This window comes from Mauremys reevesii, linkage group 1, assembly GCF_016161935.1.
Source record: "Mauremys reevesii isolate NIE-2019 linkage group 1, ASM1616193v1, whole genome shotgun sequence".
NCBI lineage: Eukaryota > Metazoa > Chordata > Testudines > Geoemydidae > Mauremys > Mauremys reevesii.
The window spans coordinates 112,079,136-112,096,648 of record NC_052623.1 but is presented as its reverse complement, the minus strand read 5'-3'; the positions used below and the strand labels follow the sequence as shown (position 1 = coordinate 112,096,648).

The 17,513-nt window shown below is 41.0% G+C and overlaps 1 protein-coding gene across 6 annotated transcripts in view; it reads right to left on the bottom strand.

Annotated features, from left to right (window-relative positions):
- Nucleotides 1–17,513, bottom strand: part of ARHGEF7 (Rho guanine nucleotide exchange factor 7) — a 194,105-nt gene that overhangs the window by 76,502 nt on the left and 100,090 nt on the right. For all 6 annotated transcript variants that reach the window (XM_039533501.1, XM_039533460.1, XM_039533492.1 and 3 more), the window contains 3 exons: nucleotides 17,072–17,160; nucleotides 6,703–6,797; nucleotides 6,221–6,316 (listed from right to left, as the gene is read on the bottom strand). In XM_039533501.1, coding sequence (XP_039389435.1) covers nucleotides 6,221–6,316; nucleotides 6,703–6,797; nucleotides 17,072–17,160 — 280 coding nt within the window. The remainder of the gene's footprint in view (nucleotides 1–6,220; nucleotides 6,317–6,702; nucleotides 6,798–17,071; nucleotides 17,161–17,513) is intronic.

The window sequence follows — 17,513 nt, the reverse complement described above, 5'->3', positions numbered from 1 at the left end:
CCCCGCTCGGACTCCCTCCCACCATGGAGGGCGGCGGAACATGCTGGGGGGGCAGGCGCAGCAGGAGGACAGAGCGCCCCCTATAGGTAATGTGCGGCGGGGAGAGCGCGGTGGCCCCGGGCTGGGTGTGTGGGGGTTGCTGGGGGTGGGACTGGGATGAATGACCGATCATGTGACTTTCCCTTTAGATTGCCCCTCCCTCCCCCTCCCCCCCCCCTATGGGGAGGCACCATTCTTCTATGGCGGGGTGCGCTCAGGGAGGGGGCAGGGCGGGAAGAGGCAGGGTGGGGCTTTAGGGGAAGGGGTGGAGTGGGGATAGGGCCGGGGACAGACTGGGGGTGGAGCACCCCGCGGAAAATCAGAAAGTCGGCGCCTGTGCTTCAGACTCGCTGGTATTTAAAACACACCCCTCTCCCAGAACTGCACCCCAAAGGTGGCAAGCTTCGGGTTTACAGCTGAACTCTCTCAGGTGTACCCAGCAGTTGGTGAGGCACAGAGCACACACACTTTGCCCAGTTTATGCTCTTTGTATCCTTACTCATGTAAAGCACAAGATAGTACAAAGCATAGTACAAAGTAAAATCAACATCTGAAATCATAAAACATCCCTCACTTCCTACTTCAGCCTTCCCTTGTGCAACCATCCAGGTCCAGGCAGACAGCCAGGGTCCTCTACTCCTTTGCCTACCTACCCTGCCCCTGCTGTGCCTCCCTCACCTTAATCTGGTACAAAATGGCTCTCTCCCCTAGTTCCTTCCTATGAGTCCCTTAACACACTTCTGCTTCTTTCATTCTACCTCCTGGTAACTTTCCACTGCTTCCAAATCCCCTTCTCTTCAGACAAGAGGAGGAAGCATTTTTTCCCAGCTAGAACAAACCCACTGTCCCAACCTGTTTTACTCTGAACAGACCATCCTTGTGGGCTGATCCCTCACTATTGTCTCTGACCAGGCAGAAGCAGGACACAACTTTGCTAATTCATGGCTGATCCACATACTTACAGGCTTTCCATGACAGTAAGTTCATGATGCAATTTCATAAAGTCATGCACAGTTCAGAAGTGGTACAGACAGTACCCCAAACAGTCACAACGACTTCGGAGAATAACTGAGACGCCTGTCTGCCCTCCTCAGCTAGCTTTTGAGGGAAAGGGGTGCATCCCTCAACCGTTTGAAGAAATAACAGCTGTTCTTGTGGATTTCCTTGTAGCACTTTTTCTGTCTGGACCCATGTTTTCTCTAATACGTCTAATCTGGAGTTAATTGAACACATCTGATCACAAGCACCAACTTCCATTTTTCTGGGTGGGTGCCCCAGCCCCCTTCCACTCCGAGGACCCGCTCCCACTTCACCCCTTCCCCTAAGGCCCCACCCCAGCTCTGCCTCTTCCTGCCCCTCTCCCCAGCGCCTCACACCCGCCACCAAACAGCTGATTGGTGGGGGCCACCAAACAGTTGATCAGCGGGTGGCTGGTGAGTGCCGAGCACCAATTATTTTCTTTCTGTGAGTACACCAGCCCCAGAGCACTCCTATGCAGCTCCTATGCATCTGATCTAACCTCAGAGTGCTCAGCAAAAATCTCAAAGCACCTAATACCAAGATGACTCAACAGCAGACTTCTGCATCCTCGTGGGAGTACAAGCATATGTCACCCTGTTAGCATCCTATGTGGATTTGCGATAATCTAAAAACATTCCATTTAAGGTATGGTAGTTAAATAGAAAATAATATAAAAACGATTATATATAAACTTGGTGGGGTGGGAGGAAGGATGCAAATAGATAACAGAATGTTTGAAACATTATGAGGGGGATATGTTCAAAAGTAGTAGCCTTCAGGATTGTCTACACTGCCTCACAACTCCCCCAAGTGGACACTGCAGGTGCAAACTAAAAGGTTCCTTGTTCACGTTAACATAGTTCTGACTGAAGATGACTTTCTTAATAAGAGGGTCATACCGTTAATATGAGTAAAATCAACATTCCTATCCAAGTATAAGGACATATAGTGAAGCAACAAAAATAATCATAACTACAGCATAATTTTTTTCACATTATTTCAAAGCCACATAGGCTTGGTCTTTACCAGGAAACTTACATGCCACTAACAATGTTTTTAGGCAACAGGCCACCCCTCACCCCCTGAATTGCTGCTGAAAAAGGATTTCTCTGTCTCTCTCAATATTGTTTTCTGTTTAACTGATACATTTTTGATAATTTTTCCACACAGCGACATCAAATTACCTGTACCTTCCCCTCACATATTCTGTACTTTTACCAAAAGACCATTAAATTATTCTCTACTGTACATTTTTAGAAGCATTGTAATATTAGACTATTCATTCCCCACCGACATGAGCTAATTAACACACAACACACTATATGAGGCAGTTGGTAATCCATTTACTTTCACTTTTCTAGCTCATGCATCAGTCATTAATATTTTTCTATTATTTTGCAGGAGCAATGAATGCATTAACTATTGTAATGAGCATGTCATTTTTATCTCCTTTAGCTGTCTGAAGAACAACGGTTAATATCTATCACCACATCGCATGAAGCTATTAGCAATTAACATGTTCAAATCCAATAAAGATGATAGTTATTTTATATAATTTTTTCTTAAGTTGACATTCCATCAGTATTCTCATATTTTTGCTGTTGTAATTAAAAAGCAATTACAGGAATTAAAAATACTCAGCAGATGTATGTATATAACATACACACAAATGACTTTAGAAATGACAATTTTTCTCTGCTAGCAAAGTTACAGTTAAGGGTCTGACAATATATCCATTATAAATGACAGTGTTAAGGTTTTTGGTTTTGGTTTTTTTTAGCTCTATGAAGTTTCAAGATGATACTTTAAAAATTATATTAAGTCTCAGACCAACAGCTAGTTTATTTTCAGATAAATTTGTAATTAAAGTAGTGTGACAGTTTGAGTTATAAGAGGACAAAAAACATGTATTTACTCTGCATATGGAATTATAAGGTCTGTAATACACAACCTGCATTGTTGCACATTTACTATACAAGCTGACATATGAATGTATCTGTAGATTACTGTTATTCATTATGATATAGCCTCAATGATATTATTTAGGTTTAAAGTGGAACACTATTGCCTGAGTTTTTGAAAATAGTGACTAGAAGTGGGATATGCACTCGATCAGTCACAATCTTTTGATGAGTCTGGACACCCAGGACCATGAACTATATCCAAGACTAGACTGGCAGCCAACATAGAAAGTAATATTAGTATTATATAACACTAAATCCTATATTTTGCAGAAGACTGGACCTAAATTCTGCTGCAAGGACCCTGGATACTGCAATACTCTCGTGAAGATCTTAGAAATGTGGTAGCGTCAGACACATTTTTTAAAATTTAGTTTTTTATAGAATTCAATATAACAATAAATACAACCAGTACTGCAGACCCATTGTTATTAATTTATGCTGTCCCCACATTTTCAGTTTTCGAAACAGCACAGATTTGTCTACGACAATACACCTCTACCTCGATATAATGCTGTCCTTGGGAGCCAAAAAATCTTACTGCATTATAGATGAAACCGCATTATATCAAAGTTGCTTTGATCCATCGGAGTGCGCAGTCTCCCCCCCCCTCCCCGAGCGCTGCTTTACCGCTTTATATCTGAATTCATGTTATATTGGGTTGCGTTATATCGGGGTAGAGGTGTACCTAGAATTGTCCTGTACAAGATGTCAGAGGAAAGCTGGAGGTTTTGGCATTGAGTAAGGCTGTTGGCACTCGAGGATGCTGTTTGGGATCGTGGAATAAACACATTAACTCAGAGGTCCCCAAACTGTGGGGCGCACCCCCCAGGGGGCACAGAGGAACATCTGACAGGGTGTGGCAGGGTCTAGGCCAGCTCCCATGGGCCCTGCTCTGCCCCTAGCTCTGCTCTGGTCCTGCACCCAGCTGTGTCCCCGGCTCCTGGCCCTGTCCCCAGCCTCGGCTGCTGGCTGTGGCTCCGTTCCTGGCCGAGGGCCAAGGCTGGGGGCGGGGCCGGGGGCAAAACCCCACCTGGCTGCAGGTCCAGCTGCCAGCCCCCACCACAGCCTCAAACCCACCCCCAGCTGCGGCCCCAGCCTCAGCCCCCCTACCCCTGTCCAGAACCCCCTCCCCCCACAGGTAAGGGGAGGGAGCGACCCTCAAAAGTTTGGGGACCACTGCATTAAGTGGTTGTTGATGTTTATAGTGTCATGTTTAGGTTTCACAATTAATAACTCATTGAGAGAAATGTAGAGAGGCATTTCACACTGCTCCAAGCTATCGTTTTAGGCTGCCTACAAACTCAGGAAGAACTCTATTAGTTTACAATTCAATTCACATTTTCAAGGTTTCCTTCATGACTATGAGAAGGTTTCAGTTAAAGCCATCCCTCTTCAACCATCACCCTTACTGGCCCCTCTACTCCTCCCTCCCTCCCTCTCTTCCTCACACACACAAAGTTAAGTGTATTTCAGAGACAGTTTGTGGATCTCACTCAGCTCCACCCAATAATCATATTCTCACTTCCCTTAGATATTATTCAATTAAACGAAAATGAGACGACAGGCTGGGCAAAATCTGTAGAGACAGAATAGTTTAACTTAATTTAAATCTAGCACTAGGAAGAGTCCTGAGGTGTAGGTTTGTTAGGATCCCTTCAAATACTGCACTTTACTGATGAAGAGAGAAGTAACCTTAAAAGAATTTGTCTGATGGCACCAACTGCCCAGGCAGCCAGACAAGAAATATCTGTGGGGAACCACATTGCCTATGCTGTAATATAAGTGTCTGGAGGCAAGTTTAAGGAGGACAAACCTTCTACAGAACACAAGAGAAACTTCCAGAACGCTGCAAACAAAAAAACAAACTACCCTGCAAAGATTAGGTTCCAAAACACTGGAGATTTTGCCATGCTAAAAAATCCTACAACAAACCACAACTTTATCAAGCGGCTAAGGCGTGTGTGTTCTGTAATAATCTAATTTACACCAGTAGCAGGATTAAACAAGTTAGACGGAAAGATGCCTGAAAAGACACCTAACAATGCACTGGAAAATATCTGTTGTTGAGATACAAACCAATGAACCTTTTGCAAGCAACTCGAAGGGCAGAAAAAAAAATGACCCTACTTGAAAAGAGGAAGTGATAGTCAATTTATTTCCATTCTCAGGCAAGTCAATATGTCACATTATTTAGGCTCGCAATACTATAACATAAAAACTATTTAAAATTTCTGGCAGAGTGTCTGCATTTGGTCATTTGTGTACATCACATCTTTTCATTGTACACTGCAACACAAAGTGCCTGAACGATGAAACCTTAAGGTTCCTGCCAAAAAATAAAATGGTAAACCTATTTTGAGCCTAGAAGCTGCTATCAGTTTGTAGAGCAGGTTTGCCAGCCAAAACAACATGGCAAGTTGACAAAAATCAAGACATCATGGCAGGCATTCTTCTACACTACAGGAGTTATGATGGATTGGATTGAAACAGCAGGAAGTCAGCAACTCAAGTCAGTACACTAGGATGAAAATTAAATTGAAAATACAAGTTGGCATTGCCAATGTGTTTATGAGGAGAATTTAATATAAAATATTTGCAAGTAGTCCTGGGGCACTGTTTCCTCTGCCCACCTACCAGCATCCATTATGGTCTCAATATATTACACAATAGCATTATTTTAAGTAGCAAGAACAGGAAATAAAGGACATTACAGGAAGGTGGTCTACTACAGTTTAAATCAGATAGAAAAGTCTAAATAATTATCTTCATGTAAGTTTAAATGCTGAAAATCATCACACTAATCTATATGTCAGAAGTCCGCAAACTGGCATTATTATATGGTAAAGGAGCTTCCTTGTGTAAGGGAGATTGGTATTCTCCTCTCTTATTAATTGATATATAATATCTTAACTGTCAAAATGCATGAAGAATTACAATATGTACATGCGAAACATTTCATTTAAGTGACCTCCAAAATTCAGCAACCATTGTATTGGCACCCACAGAACTCGGTAACAGAAGTGAAGTGACAAAGTAAAGAGGCATTTCAAGCCTAGATTGCTGTAAGAAGATGAACCAATCCTTGGGATGACAGCACTGAAAAATGAAAGTTTCATTTTCCAGAAACAACAGTGTCCCCCAGAATATGCAGAAGAAAGAACATCCCAACTTTAATTCTGCAGCCTGTTTGTACTTACTTGGTGCATTCTTCTAATGACTGTACAAGCATCTGCTGGTAAGAACTGATTTCTTCCAGGTTTCCCATTAAATATGAAGTATTTGCAGAGTTTAATCTGGAGCCAAGAAAAATAAAGCTCAGTAAGCAGCTGCAAACTCAAAAAACCAACCTACATATAATTTTACTTCTATTTCTGCTTTCCTCAAAGTCACATTTTTGTTGTCAAATCTATATTTACTATTATTATTTATTTGCATTACCATAGCGCCTAGAAGCCCTGATCATGGATCAGGACCCTACTGTGCTGGGCACTGGACAAAGAGGACAAAAAGACAGACCCTGCACCAATGATCTTACAATCAAAGTCGAAGAAATTATAGGCAAACATTTCAATGCCAAGCATCTACTTAACTGAAAAGCTTGTAAAACAGAAGTTTTGATCATATGAAAAACAAAATCTAAGCCTTAGTTAATTTAAAAGAAAACAAAAAACTCACATACTTTTCACTGACTTGTAACGGTCGCAAGTAGTTTGAAAGCATTGTCTGTAGTTCCTTAGCATATTCATTTTCTGTTTCTAAAATATTTTGTAGCACCTACAATAAATATGACAGTTAGTGACTACTATTGTTATTTTCAAAGAGACATTACAAAAGATTAAAACTTTTTTGAAATATTCTTTTTAGTATTTACTGTAACTAGTATACTGTAAGACCATAAAGCTTACACAAAGAGCTAATAATCAGATACTGAATTAGATTCATACACTGACAATGAGTTGTTAAATATTACACAGTGCAGCTATGAAAAACGCTTTTCCTTCAGATGTCTATGTACCACAAAAGGAGTAAGCCCAAAGGAAGGTTTCATTATACTTAGCAACAATGTTTCCTGTAGAATTTAAATACCTACACACCGAGCTTTTTCAAAAGTAGGAGAATATTATTGCTTCTATACACTTTAAACCGGTTGAGGGGTTATCAGAAAATTACAAAAAGTACCAGAAGTGAGCACTAGTCTTTTGAGTCCCTTGTTGCCATCTATTTTTCTACTGGGATTATTTCCTCAATCTTAATGATTAAGACCAATGGAGTCACCTAATCTTGACTCAAAATTTGTTACTGAGTTTACTTGGAAGTCCAATTCTGTGTCTTGGAGGACCGCAGGTAAATTTTAAATAGACAACATGATTATTTTAAGATAATTCTGTTTAAAAATACATTACAACATGTTGACTGAATGTGAATGTAACAGCAGTAAACTGCTGCAGAAAAGTTACCACAGTTTCAGACATAAAACAAAGACAAACAATATGGCAAATGCTTGTTTTTTACGTCACATTACCACATGTAAATCAACAGCAGTAATTTAGAATAACTTGCAATGTATACAGGAGATCATTCTTTATTAGGCAACCTCCTTCAAAGAGACTGCCCCAAAATATCCTAAAATGTATTCTGCTCGGTTCTAAGAACATAAGAACGGCCATACTGGGTGAGACCAGTGATTAAGGCTACGTTTTAGTCACAGGTATTTTTAGTAAAAGTCATGGAGAGGTCACGGGCAATAAACTAAAATTCAGAGCCCATGACCTGTACATGACTTTTACTATATACCCCTAACTAAAACTTGGGGGGGAGGGAGAACAACGACACACGTCCTGAGACGCCACGGGTGCTGGGGAAGGCGGTCTGGGACCATGCTGGTGCTGGGGGGGGGGGGGGGGCTCGCAGGCGCCCGACCCAGCTCCGCCTCATGCTCCTGCAGCTCCTAGGTAGCGGAAGGGCCAGGGGGCTTCGTATGCTGCTCCTGCCACAAGCACCAGCTGCGCAGCTCCCACCTGTCCAGGAACTGCAGCCAATGGGAGCTGTGAGGGGAGGGCATGTGGGCACGGGCAGCACACGGAAACCCCCTGGCCCCTCCGCCTAGGAGCTGCAGGGCCATGCCAGTGGGAGACGGAGAGCCCCCCACCCTGAGAAAAGCACCCCCCCTACCCCTAGCCCACACACCCAAACTGCTGCTGCTGGCCCCGTGGCTGCTCATAAGAACATAAGAACATAAGAATGGCCGTACCGGGTCAGACCAAAGGTCCATCTAGCCCAGTATCTGTCTACCGACAGTGGCCAATGCCAGGTGCCCCAAAGGGAGTGAACCTAACAGGCAATGATCAAGTGATCTCTCTCCTGCCATCCATCTCCATCCTCTGACGAACAGAGGCTAGGGACACCATTCTTACCCATCCTAGCTAATAGCCATTTATGGACTTAGCCACCATGAATTTATCCAGTCCCCTTTTAAACATTGTTATAGTCCTAGCCTTCACAACCTCCTCAGGTAAGGAGTTCCACAAGTTGACTGTGCGCTGCGTGAAGAAGAACTTCCTTTTATTTGTTTTAAACCTGCTGCCTATTAATTTCATTTGGTGACCCCTAGTTCTTGTATTATGGGGATAAGTAAATAACTTTTCCTTATCCACTTTCTCGATACCTCTATCATATCCCCCCTTAGTCTTCTCTTTTCCAAGCTGAAGAGTCCTAGCCTCTTTAATCTTTCCTCCTTTTGGGACCCTCTCCAAACCCCTAATCATTTTAGTTGCCCTCTTCTGAACCTTTTCTAGTGCTAGAATATCTTTTTTGAGGTGAGGAGACCACATCTGTACACAGTATTCGAGATGTGGGCGTACCATGGATTTATATAAGGGCAATAATATATTCTCAGTCTTATTCTCTATCCCCTTTTTAATGATTCCTAACATCCTGTTTGCTTTTTTGACCGCCTCTGCACACTGCGTGGACATCTTCAGAGAACTATCCACGATGACTCCAAGATCTTTTTCCTGACTCGTTGTAGCTAAATTAGCCCCCATCATATTGTATGTATAGTTGGGGTTATTTTTTCCAATGTGCATTACTTTACATTTATCCACATTAAATTTCATTTGCCATTTTGTTGCCCAAAAAGATCTCACAAAACTAAGTGATTGAAGTTCTTCACAATCTGCTTTGGTCTTAACTATCTTGAGCAGTTTAGTATCATCTGCAAACTTTGCCACCTCACTGTTTACCCCTTTCTCCAGATCATTTATGAATAAACTGAACAGGATTGGTCCTAGGACTGACCCTTGGGGAACACCACTAGTTACCCCTCTCCATTCTGAGAATTTACCATTCATTCCTACCCTTTGTTCCCTGTCCTTTAACCAGTTCTCAATCCATGAAAGGACCTTCCCTTTTATCCCATGACAGCTTAATTTACGTAAGAGCCTTTGGTGAGGGACCTTGTCAAAGGCTTTCTGGAAATCTAAGTACATGCTCGGTTCAGGCCACTGTAAAAGCCACTGTAAAAGTCACAGAGATCATGAAAAGTCACAGAATCTGTGACCTCCGTGACAGACTCGCAGCCTTGCCAATGATCCATCCAGCCCAGTTCCTGTCTTCCAACAGTGGCCAGTGCAAGATGCTTCAGAGGGAGTGAACAGAACATGGAAATTTATCAAGGAATTCACCCTACCATCCAGTCCCAGCTTCTAGCAGTCCGGGGTTTAGGGACACCCAGAGCATGGCATTGTTTCCTTGACCTGATGCATTTATAGTAGAAGGCCCTCCTTTGTTAAGCAACCACCGTTTTGTAGCCCCTTCAGACAGGTTTCATTGTCTCCAAAATGTCAACAGACACGCACAGTACAGAACATGAACTTGATTTTACTCACTGGCAATTCAGCAACAGAATGGCCTTTCCTGCTTGAATTAAACATACTTCTCTACATTTGTTAGAATATTTTATATGCAAGGAAACAGGCCAATTTTTAAGCTTTTCTGCTTTACAGAATCACAATTAGATTTGTTCTTATTTTACATATACCAATGTAACATGGATGTGTTCTGGATAGTTCTGTGACTTAATGCATTGCATGTAAGATGCCACATTACTTTCTCTCTTGTGTGTTATAACTGTCTATATTAATGTCTAATTTTATCATTTATAATAAGGACTGCACTAAATGCATTATTCACTGTTGTAGTCTATACTCTGTTTTAAGACATAAAAAAGCCATTCATGTCTAAATGCAAACCTGATGAAACAAATGACATCTGAACTATTTAAAATGAAGAATTCACTGTTTCTTTCATTGGTGTCATTGAATTCTGCTTTATTCTCTGAATGGTTCTATTCATCTGAAGGAAAAGGGACCACTTTCGAGTTCATTCTCTTATTGGAACTCTGAATCCTGACCCAAAGATTAAAATGTCTCCATTCTTCAAGACACCATGTCAGAGGAATGCCACAGAGAAAGCATTAGCTATTAATTGGGCAGCTAGCACATACAGTACAACGTTAGTGCACAAACTGTAAGTGGGAATAAACTTATTAGTTTTAATGTATTTGGAAAGGGACTAAACAAAGATAAAACAATAGCTGACCCTTACAGAATCACAAAACAAGAGTGAACAAGGATTCATGCAAAAATATAACAAAAAGAGTGCTAAAATAAAATGCATAATACATATAGCCATTTGCCCTCTCAGGGCTAACTCCAAAATTAATTTTCCAATATGGTTTTCCCATAAAACAGAATGTACACACACAAAACTTTCCAAAGCTGAGGGGAAGGAAGGAGATGAACCGATAACAAGAACATGCCAGCCTGTTGAAGCACTGAACCATTTTATAAAGTGCTCCAGTACCAAAGTGAAAGAAATCTGCAGGAGACTTGAAAAAAGCCTCAATACCATGGTAGTCTCTAAGACACAGCAAATACTCTGAATGTACATTCTGTTTCATGACATAATAACTGCCTGAAAATCTGACGACTAAATAATATTAACCTGTACACAGATTGCTTGATTTTTTGGGGGGGGGAAATCATTTAAAAAGGCAGCAAATATTTCAACATTTTTAAGAATCAATATTCAGCAATACCCCCAGGAAACTGAAATGCATTGAACAGTAAATATCACTGTGCTGTAAAGCCCTACTCAAAAAGATGAGTTATCATATTCACCTACTTTGCTTTAAATCATTCCAAAACTTTACTGGTGCGATGCAATGCTATTAGACATGCACATATTATTAAAAGTCATTTAAAATATATTAAACTTCTCCTTTAGTTGACTTTCCTGTCTGCATAAACAGTGATGACTGTCATTGTAAACGGCATTTTTGTTTCTACTTTGAGAAGCATTTTTTTAAAACCTGGTTCACAGAGATCTAAATGCCATTTTTCTGTGTCACCCTATCCCCAGCAACTTTCAGTATTACTTACCTACCTCACAAAGAAGTTGTGAGGATTAAATGTCTGTACAGCACTTTGAAGATGTAAAGTTCTATAAAGTGCTCCATATTACAAGTATGAGTATTTACAGTGCCTCTCCAGAGCACTTCTGAATTCCTAATCTCACCATCATGCCTGTATTCTCTAATAATCACCTTTCTTGCCTTTCCTGCTTTCTGCATGTTCTGGCTGCTGCAAGACCCCATTAGACCTCAAAGACCTTGTTCTCAAAGCTCCATCACAACATTTGCACAGATAAGTCTGGGTACCAAAGGAACGGGTCGTTTTCATTGAAAGGGCAGCTTTTACAATACATAACACTAATGAATGGCATACAAAGCTGAGCTCATCCAGTGCAAGCTTTCCCTTAGTCACAAGGCATGGAAAAATCAAGCGTGGTTAACAGTTCTGTCACACAAAACCCAGTAACCTCCCTAAGGCAAAAACTATCACCCAAAAATGGATTTAAATGACCTACATAGAACTGAGCAACTTTCAAACCACATGAAAAGAAAGTCAGATTTCATTACAACGTTAGGGACATGCGGCACATTCCCATTTTGTCATCAACTAACATCACTCATTTAAAAATCCCCTCATTATAACGAATAAGAATCATAGTGTAATTTGCTTGCATCACTGGAACTCGACAAGCCACATCCTCAAACATGGGCTCCTAAGCAGAGCATGCAAATGTTACACATGCACAAATTCCACATCTACAAGCAAACGAAGGGTACTTGGCGTTTTGCACGTGCAAATACCAGCTGATGCAGCTTGGAAAGTTTAGCCTTATAGAGGGACTCTCATTTTAAAGCATACAGGAACAAATAATGGAAAATTAGAGTCAGAAAGTGAACTATTTCTTTACCTCCTTTTCCACCCCTAAAAGAGTCACTAGAAATCCTCTACTTGAATTTGTGCCATCTGCATATAGTAGACAATTAGCTTATAGACTTACATAATAGAGAAATAAAACTTGACACATTAAGCTTTATTATTCTATAATGGTCAACTAGCAAAATGTGAAAGTACAAATATTTTATTTTTTTAAAAGCCTGTCCTACAGGGATGTCATGTGATAACATGCCCACTTTGCAGCAACTGGTTACTTATTTATCTTTCGTTTAAAGTAATTTATTTCATTGTTAATTCTACATCTGGTTCAGATTATGTAGTTCTTTAGTATTTATATGCCAAGATGGACGGGCTTTGCATCAAAATAATTCTCTGCTATTTATTATTTATATATTCTCCTGCCAAGCACACATCTTGTCCTGCATACTCAGTTACATAGTGTAATATGTACTAAATCAAACTTACTTTGAGATCAGAGTGTATGATAAGAGTTTATTAATTGCAGATGGTGCTCTATAAATTGATAAAATAAAATAACATGCTCAGGGAGGAGTGAGTGGAATATTGTGGAAAGAGCCCCCAGGTCATCAGATTATGAGATTTTCCACTGTCCAGTCCCATCCTGGAAGAGGAGTTGGCAAAGTTTCACCCACCATATTCTGAGCTTGCTCTAAACTGTACTTTGACTCCTTCTTCCTTCCATGAGGACTGTCTAGTATCACAACTCTTTCTCCAAAAGCCTACTGTGAGGCTTGAACATAAGAACAGCCATACTGGGTCAGACCAAAGATCAATCTAGCCCAGTATCCTGTCTTCCGACAATGGCCAATGCTAGGTGCCTGAGGGAATGAACAGAACAGGTAATCATCAAGTGATCCATCCCCTGTGGCCCATTTCCAGCTTCTGTCAAACAGAGGCTAGGGACACCATCCCTGCCCATCCTGGCTAATGGTCATTGATGGATCTATCCTTCATGAATTTATCTAGTTCTTTTTTGAACCCTGTTATAGTCTTGGCCTTTCCAACATCCTCTGATAAGGAATTCCACAAGTTGTCTGTGTGTTGTGTGGAAAAAAATACTTCCTTTTGTTTGTTTTAAACCTACTGCCTATTAATTTCATTTGGCGACCCTAGTTCTTGTGTTCTGAGAAGGAGTAAATAACATTTCCTTATTTACTTTCTCCACACCAGTCATGATTTTATAGACCTCTACCATATTCCCTTGGAGATTCCCACCATGCATCAATACATTACTAGAATCCCACAAGCACCACCACATCCAAGCTTGCCAGTTTCAAAACACCCATACAAGAGCTAAGATTTTAGGGCAATCTTGTTCAAGACCAGAGGTTGGAACAGTGGCTATGGGTCTATTGGCATTGTCACACCCTGTCCATAGGTTAAGCAATGATTCCCAATCTTAACTCCCATGCCCATGAAGAGTCCATTTACGTCAGCTTTCTGTGGAGGGGGGATTTTATCCCTAATACAGATTGACAAATTGTAAAAGTATTTATTATTTATGAATGAAGTTTCATTCCCAAGATAAAATTTTCGGAAAGCTTCAACCAGGTCAAATTTTGATTTATGTTCATATTTGAAAACTTCATACTAATTAAAACACTAGTAATAAATCTAAAATGCTGATCAAAACAACACAGAGCAACAAGCAGAGTGAAAATAACTTAAAAAAAAACTAGACGTGCCCAAAAACACAAAATGTATGTGATGTAAACTAACAGCACAACTGCAAAGAATGCTGAGGCTTAGATACTAGCTTCTAAAAGATTTAGTCAAAGTCTAGAAAACTGAATTTCATACCTTGATTATTCTTTTCCCTTTAGTCTCTGCCAATATTAAAGTACCATTTACTACTATTTATGAAGAAATAAAACTAGAGAGATACAGGTTGCACCTTTGTTGAACATAAATGTTTATACTCTAATAACTTTAGAAGGATTAATCCTCAGTAAATGCAAAATGTATTCTAAGTAAAGGCTGCCATGTTGACAGACCCATTACCTTGTGCCTAAGGTCACTGAAGAACAAAGCATGATTTCATGAAAAACATCTCTGGTCCTATTTGGGTGTAAAAATTGCAATTTTGAAAATAAAAATTTTGGAATTTAACTTGGTCAAAGTTTGAATTTCTGAACCAAAAAAGATAAGATAGGTAATCTGCCCCAGCGCCCCACCCCCTTCCCCTTCTCCCATACTTTGAACAAAGCCAGCCCTTTCTCAAGCGGCCCATTTGTGGATCATAAAATGGCTGGAACAAAAATCTGAATACATTATTGTGAAACTGAGTCAGATTTTTTTCCTTCCACTTTTTTCATTTTCACATCAACTAACTATCTAGACCCAACAAAATGAAATAAAATAGCTGGAGATAAGAGAGAAAAGGCTAAGAGAAATGGCACTAGCTTACTGACAACTTCAAACCATAACAGGATCATGCACATTTCCATGGGATGGTATCGAGAAAATCACTTTACAGCTAAAAATTTTAACATTAACAGGAGTGAAAAGTGAACAATGTTTTAAAAACCAACAGCAACATTGCCAATTTTTTGAAGTTTTGTATTTAAGATTACATACCTTTACACATTTTAAGAAATTATTAAATAGCAAGTTGATTGTCATGTTACATTTAGATCTATAAACAAGTATGATTCCTTCAGATTGCAGAGGGTAAATGGCAGAACCGTTATTTTTCATCCTGGCTAGCAGGTATCGAATGCAATACATGATCCATCAGCAGCCATCCATTCCCAATAATATTAACTATTGATAGAGGCACTCTAGGGCAGTGGTTCTCAACCGAGGGTCTGGTTTAAAGCTGGTTTCAGGGGGTCCGCGTGCCCCAGAGCCCTGACCTGAGCCCACGGGTGGAGTTTGGGAGAGGCACGAAGACGTTGCCTCTCTCCCCCTTCTTCCCCCGCAAACAGCAGTGCAGTAACCAGAGCTGGGGCAGCCCCAGAGGTGGCTCCATCCCCACCCCCTCTCCCTGACCCCCTGAGGCTCTGCCCCCGGGCAGGTTGGAGGCAGGAAGCCATAGCCCAGCAATGTGGGGCCAGGCTGCTGCCCTGGCTGGTACCACAGAGTGGGTGATGTGGTCCTGCCCCATCTCCTCTGTCTGCTGCTGGTACGTGGGGCTGTGGCTGCTCCTTAGTTCCCAGCCCCCTCTGACTGCTCATGCAGCCGGTAAGAGCCGCCTGGGGGGGGGACCCAGCTCCATGGCCGGCAGAGCCCTCAGGGAGCAGTGACCACAGTGGGGGGCCCTCCTAGCATAAAGCCCCTAGCTACCCCCCTCCCTGCACCCTGGGCAACTCCCCTGCCTGCACACAGCCCCTAGCTACCCCCCTCCCTGCACCCTGAGCTACTCCCCTGCCTGCATACAGCCCCTAGGTATCTTCCAGCCTGCACCTTGAACAGTTTTCAAACTTTTTGAGCTGAGCCCCCCGCCCCTTCGAATTATAATTTTTGGTTGTGCGCTCCCCTCTCATGCCAGACAGGTTGGGGGGCCTGCTGAAGTGACTCAGGGGATGGAGATTGCACTGCCTCCCTGGACCCTGCCACGTGGAGCTGGCCTGAGCCTGCTCCCCAGATATAGAAATCAAACTATGCTTATGCCCAAGCGCCCCTCCTCCCCTACAGCTGAAGCCCAAAATGGGCCCCAGCATTTTTATAGCATGTTGAGGGAACCTCAGGAAGAAAAAGTTTGAGAATCCCTGATCTAGGGTGAGAGAGAGAGAGAGAGAGAGAGAGAGAGAGGTGTGTGTGTGTGTGTGTGTGTGTGTGTGTTTTTCAAATGATTGAGCTATGTACAAACATTGCATTCTTCGAGGTGGTCCTACTTCTTCACAAAACATAAGAAAATCAAACTAATAACTATAGTCTCTACTTTAAGAGCCCTGCTGAAAATATATTAACAACACATAAAAAAAAAATAATAGCTGAATCAAAGAAAAAGACTTGATGTTTTGACATCAGCAAAGAGCAGTAGTTAACAAAAATGATAAATGTGTTCATTGTAAACAAGATGACAGAACTTTCATAAGTACCCATATTTTATAAATAAGGGATGAAACCTATTGAATTCATTAAAAAAAATACCAAGAGTTTTTTAATATTATACCTTGTATCTACTAAAGAAATGTCAGTAATGTGCTAAGAAAATATATAAAATCTATTAAAGGTTAACCATCTCGGTCTACACATTTCCTGTTTCTGAAAGTTCAGATAAACGGTGTAAATGAGAGGTCCCAGCAGCTCATTACTCAGTTACGTAGGTTGATTAAAGAGCACAGCAAAGTAGACAGGGAGGACAAGAAACTTCTCTGCCGAAATGTTTCACCTCTTTATTTGCCCTTTGTCTTAAACCAAAGTAAAACCTTGTTAATTTAAAATGACCGGAAGAGATTTACTGCAAATAGCTGATTTTTGCAAATTAACAAGTGAACAAAAAAAGTATAAAATGCACTCCAGAAATAAACTTTCTTCACTTACTCTGACACTGTTTAGTTCAACTTATTTATGATCACACTTTACAGCATATTCATAAATGTACAATAGTATATTTTGTAAAAATAATGAAGGCCTTGGTAATGTGAAAATTCACTACAGCGCTTGGCTTTTTAATTTTGGCTAAGAGGTGGCACTTTTTATACAGATTCTAAAGTGAGCAAATTATTGAGGTTCTATTATATACAATTCTGAATAAGGAAAGGGATCACTCACCACATTGTAATAGCTTTTGCTAATTGCAGACGTATCAAAACCTTTGGGAGGACTCTTCAGTGTTCCTGATTTGGGGGAGACTGGTTTTTCTGAAATGTAAAATGTTTTGTCACTGGGATGCAATTTCATAGTTCAACACTAGAGGTCAAACAAGCTGTTCTAAGATCATTGAAATGCGATACAGTGGAAACAATGCTTTCCTGAGAAATGTACAGAGATGTGTTTAAATCAAGTCTTACTTACGAATGCACGATCAAAATGGTGTATATGTTCACAAAAATGAATGTCCAGCGCCACTGAAGTCAATGGCAAAACTCCCATTAACTTCATTGGGACCAGGATTTCAGCCAATCAGATTAACTTGACCACAATATCTTTTGAAAAGTGAACACACTATCACAGGCAGGCTGTGATTTTAAAATTAGACATTTGCAGTAGTCTA